This window comes from Mastomys coucha, unplaced genomic scaffold (assembly GCF_008632895.1).
Source record: "Mastomys coucha isolate ucsf_1 unplaced genomic scaffold, UCSF_Mcou_1 pScaffold12, whole genome shotgun sequence".
Classification (NCBI taxonomy): domain Eukaryota; kingdom Metazoa; phylum Chordata; class Mammalia; order Rodentia; family Muridae; genus Mastomys; species Mastomys coucha.
Genome location: NW_022196894.1, coordinates 21,080,555 through 21,090,386, shown reverse-complemented (window position 1 = coordinate 21,090,386; position 9,832 = coordinate 21,080,555). Strand labels below are relative to the sequence as shown.

At 45.8% G+C, this 9,832-nt stretch overlaps 1 protein-coding gene across 1 annotated transcript in view; it reads right to left on the bottom strand.

The window, feature by feature from the left end:
• Nucleotides 1–268: 268 nt before the first annotated feature.
• St6gal1 (ST6 beta-galactoside alpha-2,6-sialyltransferase 1) overlaps nt 269–9,832 on the bottom strand; it is a gene marked incomplete at its 5' end in the record, with an annotated part of 34,370 nt that continues 24,806 nt past the window's right edge. Inside the window, 3 exons of the mRNA XM_031364599.1 lie at nt 269–3,059; nt 5,272–5,446; nt 6,661–6,759. Coding sequence (XP_031220459.1) covers nt 2,818–3,059; nt 5,272–5,446; nt 6,661–6,759 — 516 coding nt within the window. The remainder of the gene's footprint in view (nt 3,060–5,271; nt 5,447–6,660; nt 6,760–9,832) is intronic.

Here is a 9,832-nt window from a genome sequence, read left to right as displayed (position 1 = left end):
GTGACAAATGATAGCTTCATTACTTGTATCTAGCTAGAGTGAATGGGAGAAAAATCAATAAGCTATCAATATCTCTGAGATCCCATCCTTCAATGTAAATATATATATATATATATACTTTTTCCTGGAGTGTTGAAGAAGGAGATCAATGCCAGAGACTCCTGGAGGAGCACAGGGCACTTTACTCCTGATTTCCAGATGTGTGTCCTTAGGACACAAGAGTAGCAATCAGTCATTACCTTTAGAAGGTATGAAGAGTAGAAGCAGATTTCTGAAAAAGATATTTATTTTAAAATTTACACATAATCTTTGGATAATTTAGAATTAACAAGTATGTTTTAAAAGTTTCTGACACAAACCCCGAACCAAGAGCAACAATAGATTTGATTGGCAGAAGGAATCAAGAGGATCCTGCATTTAGGATGCATAGATGGCTATTAACACCAGTGCCCATGTAGACAGACGCTTTCCTATAGCATTCAGTCACTGATTTTAAACTACCTGTCACAAATGCTAAACACCTCACCAGACTAATAGTGACGCCCACATCCACTCTGTAGTCCACTTAACTCAGGTATCTACATTTATAGAGCACAGAAAAAGTCTAACAGACATCAGAATCATATTACACTTATTAATTTATTCCCCCACATTAATAAGAATTAAAAACTAGAATCTACCCAGTGTAGTCTCCATCTCTAATGTACCTCTTGCTGATGGAAGGAACGTCAGCTTCCTGGGCACTCCACCTACAGTCCTGATGCCTTATAATGAGCATGTGAGATCAGAACTTGAAGTGAGCCAGGAATGCCCTAGACCTATCCCACACAGTGGATAAGCAGCCCAATGCTCTATGCGCCCTGAGGCAGTAAGACAGGGTAGGCTCCTGCGTGTTGCAAATGATGCAGTGGCCTCACAACAGAAAGGAAGCCCTGCTTCTATACACGGCCCTTTGCAGCAAGGTCCAACATGGGTGTGATCACTGAGCAGGTCCTTCATAAAGAAACAAGGACAGCAGGATACCTACTTCCTACACACTGTGGACACAGCCCAGTCACGTGCTTTCCAGTGGTCCTCATACAGCCCGGAAATATGTTTTCCTGTGGTCCCCACACAGCCTTGTGAGGTAGCATTGTCACCCCCATTTTACAGATATGGAAACAAAGTGGCACAGTGTGGAAATGGGGGTCAACCTGGAAACCCAGGGCTTTTCACTCCGGGCTTTCTATGGCCCGCATAAGGCAAGGGGTCAGCAGTAAACATGTTTCTAAGCTCTAAGACAGTGGGTCTGCAGCTCGAAACACTGAAGCCCTGTGAGCACACAGGCCAGCCCTGGGAATCCAGCAGATTGTGTCTTAGTGGCCTTGGTTCAATAGCATTCATTTTGACTCTGAGTCGTTGAACCACTCCACACCAGGGGCTGAGTGAACTGCTCTGGCTTCCTACCAGGTAGAAAGGTCTCAGAAAATCCTTGTGAAACAGGGTGGGTGCTTCCTGCAGAGAGACCAATGTCACTCCCTTGCAGGGGGAGCAGGGCAATCTGTGATCACGCACCTCACCCCTTTTGAGAATCACTTATAATTAAGATGCTAACCTAAGTCCCAGAAAACATATTCCCCATGCCCTGAGAGACCTTTCATGGGGGCCCCATAAGGTCAGCGAAAGTTGGGGTAACTGACAAACAGAAAATGATTAAAAGTACTTTGGGAGGGAAGCCTGCTGAAAGGGAGAGTAATGATAGCAATTAGGAGAAGGTAAGGGAGTAGACATTTAAAAAATAAGAGCCCCAGTCTGTCTGACTAACCTGCTGTCTACTGTGGGGCAGCACTTGGTGCTAATGTGGGTAGGGACTTGCTAACAAAAATACCTTGGGCCTCCATGTTCTCACAGGTCATACAGAATGTAATATCAGTGATAAAGGGAAAAATGAAAACAGATCTTCTGACACAGGTGACATGGGTCTTTTCTTCCTCTAAGAGCACAGTGCCACAGCTCTACAAGAACACAGTATAGTAGAGCTGGCCCCTCCTGGGTATACAGACAGCAGGCTCTTAGAGAAGGGCCCAGTTCACTGAGCACACGTTAATGTTTGCATTCTAGTTGCCTGTCGGGTGTCTCTCTCTTCCACTCAATTCTGATCAGGTTGGGGACAGATGGGAGGTTTTGGACCTTTTGTCTCCACAGGGAGTGGGAAGTGGGATACCCAAGATCCTTTGCTCATAAGCACCCAGGATTAAGGAGGAGCCTAGCCAGTTGGGGTGACAATAGGACTATGTCCCCAAGGGAGTGCTCTCGGGAACAACTTTACTCTGGAGTAACTGAGTAGGCTTCCCCACCCTTTCCCAATGATTTGCTTCCCCTCCCTGAAGCCACCCTGCATCTGACACAAATCATGATTTAGGAGAGTTTCTTTAAGATGTGAAATCAACACCTAGGGGGAGATTTCAAGACACAGAGGGTGCTCCTTTGTGAGGATGACATCATTCAGTTAGAAAAAACTCAAAGTCTAGTTTTGGCAACCCTGGTGAAAAATGTGAATCTTTCCCCTACCCATGTGGATGGAGAGGAGGATGCTATCTAGAGGAACTGTATGGCAAGAATCTAGGCTCCCATACTCGGTGGCTGCAGGGAAGGCTGGGTCTGCCTCCTTGCCATCAGCCTCTGGAGGCCCCAGAACTTGCCAACAAAATTCCTTAGAGTGCAAGAAGCAGGCTGGGCCTGTTGAATAAAAACACTCTTTCAAGCAGTGGTAGCCAGGAGAGTAGCCATAAAATGACTTATGGAGAAGGATGGGGGTGCCTGGCCAGAAACACATGCTCAACAGTGAATGTTACGGAAGCCAGACAGGGTGGCTTTCCCAAAAAAATAGATGTCTTCATCAGTTCCCTCGTTGAGATGCTTCACCATATTCTTCTCAAAGAGGAGCGGATGGTAAGCACCCATCGTGCAAGCGGTGTCAAAGAACTTCTGGTGATAGTAGCACACGTCCGTCTTGCGCTTGGATGGGAGGAACTCGTAAATATCTACCTGGTCACACAGCGTCAGCATGATGAGGATACCTGAAGAAGGGAGCAGAGGGAAGGCATGTCCAGCAACCACAAGCAACCCAGATCTCTGCTCAGTAACTACGGCTGCTTAGCACCTTGAATTTGGTGAGCAGTCACCCAGAGTTCTATCTGTTCTTACGGTTCCCAGTCTGGGTTTTGCTGATAAGCCAAAGGCCAGCAGACTGGTCCATTTTATACCTTTGTACCCCCAAAACCCAAGGCCAGGTCCTGGTACATGATAGACAAACCTACCACCATGCTAGAGGATTAAAGGACCCAGTCAGTGAATTTATCAGTGGAGTAATCTACAGAAACCCAATGTGTCTAAGACAACAAATCAAACAACGCTGTCACTTGTATTTATACTTAGCTTTTCCTGACATTGCTTCACCCTGCCAAGGCCTCATGGGAAATAATGAAGACTGCCTCCTAGAATACCTGCAGTGCATAGTTCTGAGGACAGAAGATTTCTCCCCTTAGTTGGGATGAGACAAGAGGAGCATGGTACACACTGGTGCTGTCCAAAGAGGCTGTGCAGTGAGACATAAGCCCATCTAGGTATAGGGGACTCATCTGACCACCCAGACTTGACCCTGACTAGCTGAACTAGTCTTCGCAAGAAACAATGCTTCTATGTGTCACGGGCTCTTCATCTGTCCCAAGAAGGAGACCTATGTAATGCTCTACTGTGTGGGTTATTACTGGAGTTAAATAAGATCTCAGCGGGAAGTGCCCTCTTCAGTAACTCTTAATACAAGGTATCTAAAATGGAGTGGTTCCCAACTGAGAGCTAAGGTACAGACTGTCGGAACGACTTTGTTCCAGAGGAATCACACACTGCAAAAACCACTTTTGCCTTTCTGCTTGCCCCTGACTCAATGAGGGAGAAAGGCCTGACTGACTCAGGCACTACAGAAGCAACCCTAGGAATGACAGAGGGAGCACTTCTCAGTAAGGCCTGAGCACACTGGTGAGGGGTGAAGGGGTGGTGTGGTTAGGAGGGAACAGGTATGGCAGGGGCAATGCAGGCAGCAGCAGGGCACTGGAGCAATAGGACGTGTGATCCTCCAAATGCCATCTGCTGCTGCTCTAAAAGCCCCAGGAAGAACCCAGATGTACCTACCCAAATGCTGAAGCATGAGGTGCAAAAAGGGGCTGATGAACTACAAGAGCCCCTATTTCTTTTCATCCCTACCTCTAGTAGAAAACTAAGCTACTCATTTACTAGGAGAAAATTACCATGCTAGACCCACAAGAAGTGAAAGACAGTTAGCCCTCTAGTATGAGAAGTATAGACAGATAAATTGCACAGTGGTGAGTCCCTGGAATCATCTGGTTAATGGCGTTCCACTCTAGGCACCCATGAAAGGAATGTCCATCCCTCTTCAGAGACAGCCTGTCCATTCATGGAAATGCTCCAGTGGTTCATCCCAAGAGAAAGGGAGGGAAGGACGGATGGGCATTAAGATCTGAGGGATGTGGAGAGAGCTTAAGATGAGAGTCTTTGACCAGCATTCATTGCTCTTCTCCCCAGTCCACCCCACGTCTGCTTCCTGTTACCTACACGGCCCCACATAGACAAGCTTACCCAGCTTCTCACAGTTGTGACTAAAGCATCCACAAATCTAGGAGAGGTATAATTAACTTTGGTCTGTGTCGGGTTCCAAACATGACTCTGTAGAGCAATGTTACCCAATCTATCTATATTTACGTATGAAACCTTTTTGTTGTTGTTGTTGTTCATTATCATTTATGACATGACATTGTGATTGTTAAAGATACTGCATTAAAACGTCACTTGATTGATGATGAGTTTTAGCATATTGTCTGAATTGTAAGCCTAAGACAAGGGTCTTGCTTATTACTCCATCCAAGGTCCTATCTTCTTCCTTCCTCCTCTTTGAGTGTGCCTCCCTTTACACTATCACTCCACGTCAAACTCCCCTCTTTCCTCCACAAAAATCTCTCTGACCATCAGCTATCGGGGGTCTTCTCTCTTACAACAGGACGGCAGTCTCCTTATTGTGGCACAAACTGAATGTGGCCTTGGATACCTGACTAAATTCCCCTGGCAGACATATTAAGAATAAAAATTACACCTTATTTGAGATATGACTTAGTATAGTGTCCAAGTAGAAAAGTTGTTCCGGTGAATGAACAAGACTGAAGAAGAAAGCCAATCCTCTACAAAACAAACACAGGACTTGTCCACACACGGACTCACCCAGCATGCCGGAGGATGGGGGATTTGGCTGAATCAGATCTGGAGAGATTTCCTGAATGATGTCCCATAGTTCCCATGGCATCTGGGGCTTGAGGATATAAAAGGGCTGGCTGGGGTGCAGCCTTCGGTAACTCTTATAGGTTTCGAAGAAGTTGTAGTCAGGCTTCTGATACCACTGAAATAGAAGGAAATGGTGTGCTCAGCAGAGAAACCTTACACAAACACTCTTGCCAGGGGATCAGCCTTGTCCTGTGGCAGATCGTGAACATCATCAAATCATAGCCCTTAGTGGCTAGTCCAGTTGGGGCCCGGAACATAGTCTCTGATTATAGTCCAGTTGGGGCCCGGAACATAGTCTCTGATTATATAGGACATCTCTGCACCACCGAGCTGTCTTTCAGTTATTTATTGACTTATTGTTTGTTTGTTTAAGTAGTTGTCACTATTTGGCCAAGATTGGCCTTCAGCTCCTGGTGTCAAGAGATTCTCCTGCTTCAGCTTCCCCGGTAGCTGGGACCATCACACTTAGGTACCCTTCCTGTTGATGGAGAGGAACCTGGAGCACAAGTTGTTGCATCTATGGGCTCAGAGTCTTTCACTTGACTCAGGCAGACTTGAGTTACAACTGAGATCAGAGGGAAGCTACAGCCTGGCATGAGAGCACTGGTGATAGATAGCCACAGCTAGGAGCCATCAGTGGGCATTTAAGGACTAAGCATACCAAGGTCAGGGCTTTCTGTGGCTTCTGTTAAGCCATTCTCCTTAGGCTTCTATAGGCAATGCCAAGAGATGCTACATATGCAACCCACATAGAGAACCAAAACTGAGCTGACACTTCCAGGAGGCCTGAGAATCCAGCAGTCCCGTGGCTCACATCTTCCCTAAAAGAATCAACACTGCAGATCTGTGTCGTTGAGTTAGGAAACCACACACGGGTGACTTCTCCCATCTACGTTCTGCTCTCCCATCTGAAACATGGGAGCCACCAGGCCTCCTCTTACTTCTTGATAGTGTTACAAGAACAAAATGAGTGGAGTGTTAGACACTGCAAGTGGGGAGCAGAAATGTGATGATGTTGTTGATAGGGGTAACAGCAGTTACTGTCATCTCCCACGGAGGTTCATCAGGAGTACAGCAGTGAACACATCCTATTCCAGAATACCTCCGACCCAGTCTCCACCATGCCCAATGTGTACCATTGCTGGAATATGCACAGGACCTTCCAGGGAAGGCATGCACGGGCGCTGGTTAGCATGGGAGACTTCTGAGTGTGCCAGTCCCTATGGAATGTTATGTCTAAAACTGAAACAGCCAGGAATGGCTCAAGTCACAGATGACTTTAAAAGCCTAGCAGCATGAAATCTGGGGGCAGATAGGAGACTCACTTACCTTCGGAATATCTGCATGATACACGGATGGGTCCCATAGAATCAGGATTCCTTTGGTATACAAACTGTCCTTAAGGAAGTTCTTTTCTGTGGTGACTAACTATAGTGAGAAAGAGAAAAGCTGTAACATGAGCATTTATGTGTAAATATTTGACTCCTCACAACACCTGGTACATCATCAGGTTGGTACCAACTGAAGCCTAGAGCCTCATGAGAATCTAAAATGGTTGAGTGCTTATCTTCAGTGGAAAGAAAGGGACCATGCTAGTGTGAACTATGTTTATTAACAGCTGTCAGCCATGGATTAGAAAGGGTTTCTCAGACTCTGAGTGTAAAGAGTCATAGTGAAATAGTACAGAATCATACTCCTACAGCCATATTGTGATGAGCTGGATATTCTTGGCCCAGGGAGTGGCACTATTAGGAGGTGTGGCCTTGTTGGAATAGGTGTGTCACTGTAAGTATGGGCTTTAATACCCTCATCCTAGCTGCCTGGAAGCCAGTCTTCTGTTAGCAGCCTTCAGATGAAGATGTAGCACTCACAGCTCTGCCTGCACCATGTCTGCCTGGATGCTGCCATGCCCCTGCCTTGATAATAATGGACTGAACCTCTGAACCTGTAAGCCAGCCCCAATTAAATGTTGTCCTTCATAACAGTTGCCTGATTGCAGCAGTAAAACCCTAACTAAGACACAAATCTTGCCCAATGGTAGAAGAAATTAAAAAAAAAAAAAAAAAAAAGGCTCATTTTCAAAGATGTCACTAGCTAGGGTCCAGTTACAGATACACTGAGAAGACTGGATCCCTGCAAGTACTCGCCAGTCCAGCTACAGTCCCACCCCAAATTACTAACAGCCATGCTTGTTGCCCAATCACCATGTACATGACAGGGTCATATGCCTAATAAGCTTCAAATAAACATGACCTAAAACTTAATGATGAGCCCACCCACTAGTTATCTTTGGTAAGAAATAGACAAGCATAAGTGCCAGAGGGACGGATAATCCCAAGGTGGTACAGACATCCCCTCTTGATTACTCAGTCGGTGAAGAAAGGGAGGAAGAGACAGACACTCTGTACTATAGAACTATTCTCTGAACTCAGTCAGCGTGCCCACCATTCTGGGCAGATGCCTGCTCTTGCAAAATCCTAAAATAATATACTAGCTGCCTTGCCTTGGCTACTCTGGGTCTCCAGTACTCATATTCTGAAGTGTGGGTCCTTAGGCCTCACAGGAACTCTCAGGAAAGCGGGACTGCAAGTCATCATTAAATATAATTAAGGATCTATGGAAATCCTTTCAACCATCCACTAGTGTTCAGTCTGATTACATTGTCTCTCACGGGGGCCAATGCAGACCACGGTTTCTCTGTCACCAAGACAAGATCACAGTGCCTATATGGCAGAGCACCCGAAGTCTGCAGCTCATGTGGAGGAACCAAGTATACTTAAAAAAATATGCACTTCAGATGCAGGTTCTCACTGTGGGAAGGAGATGCTAATCTGCAACGTACCGAGCCTGAGTCAGAGCCCCAATTCCGTATCCCGCCCTGGCTGCAGATAAGCAGTTAACCTGTCTAGCTGAGAGGAAAGTGTGCCAACCTTGATGGGATGCTTTTATAAAACATAGAACTTTAAACCAAAAACTATATTTAGATTCAATAATTTCACTTTAAGGAACTTATTCCATGAAAAAAAAAATCTACATTCAAAGGAACACATGCATGGAATTGTTGATTGAATCATATTTGGAAAATAAGAAAAGTGTGGCAGATGAAGATGGAAGATAAGACTTGGATACAGAAGGACCCAGGTCCATTCTTGTGTTTACCACTAATCCCTATTCTCTTAAGTCTACCATGTGAGACAGCTATACCACGCCTTTGCATCTGCCCAAAGAACTCAGCATCCCAGTCCACAGGTACTTGCCCAGCCACAGTCATTGCTGGTCTGTTCACAATAGCTAGGAAATTGAAACAGTCCACATGTCCTTCAACTGATGAACAGAGAATAGAAATGTTACGTATACACTATGGAATACTCTTTAGCAGGAAAGAAAAATGAGACCACAAACTTGGCAGGCCAATAGATGGAACTAGAAAGGATCATATTGAATGAGGTAATCCACACCCAGAATAACAAATATCACACATTCTAGGTCTCTAGTTCCAAATCTTCAAATGTTACACCTGAGAGGAGTAACGTTAGTCTTTATTACAGAACATATTGTGAACTCCAGAAACAGAGCCCAGAGGCCCTGTGAGCTAGAAGTGACCCGAACACCCCTCCCTGAGGACTAGCCTTCATAGTAACAGAAGGTGCCATGAACATTTCCAAAGGAAAGAAGCTACTAACAGTCCCAGCTGTGACACCTATGAGCCATATCAACTACCGGCAATGGCACAATAACCCTATGGGTACAGTAATAGCATAAAGACCTGGGCGGTAACCAACAATTCTCTAATTGTGGAAGCTCCACAAGAGGAATGCCATGTCTGGTACTAGAGACTTAACTACTCAGCACTGCTCCTTAGAGGAGAATCTACAACCACTACTCTACTAAAACTGCACAATCCCTAACAACAATCTAAATACTTGTCCTCATACCCACAGATAAGGGTAGTCCTCACCCCTCATCGAGGAAATGTCTCTTTGTAACAGATGGAGATCATTATAGAAATCCACAACCAATCGAAATATAGAGTTGTGGAGCCCAGCCCCAGTGGATACATCTACAAAACACTACCACACCCAAGGCTCAGGGAACACTGCAAAAGAGCAGGCAGGAGGATTCTAAGAGCCAGAGGGTCAGGGAGTTTGCAGTGAGATCGCGCCTCAGTCTGTCAGTAATGTCAGAAACTATACACATCAAGTCTCATCAGCGTGACTGCCCAAACATGAGCTGAGCAAGGATGACAGAGCCTGGACAGGAAAAGCTCAGGGGGCCTCAACCCTACAGAAAGAACTACAGGCAGGCGAGAGAAGCTCCAAGAGAAGCTGAAGCAGGAGGGGTAATCCTCCCCAGGGGAGAGCACACTGATGGGTCGTTCAGTGCCAAATGGTCAGCCAAGAAAACGCACACACAAGTAACGGCATATGGACTCAAGAGTGTACTGAGGAATAAGTGTGTGTGTGTGTGTGTGTGTGCGTGCGTGTGTGTGTGTGTGTGTGTG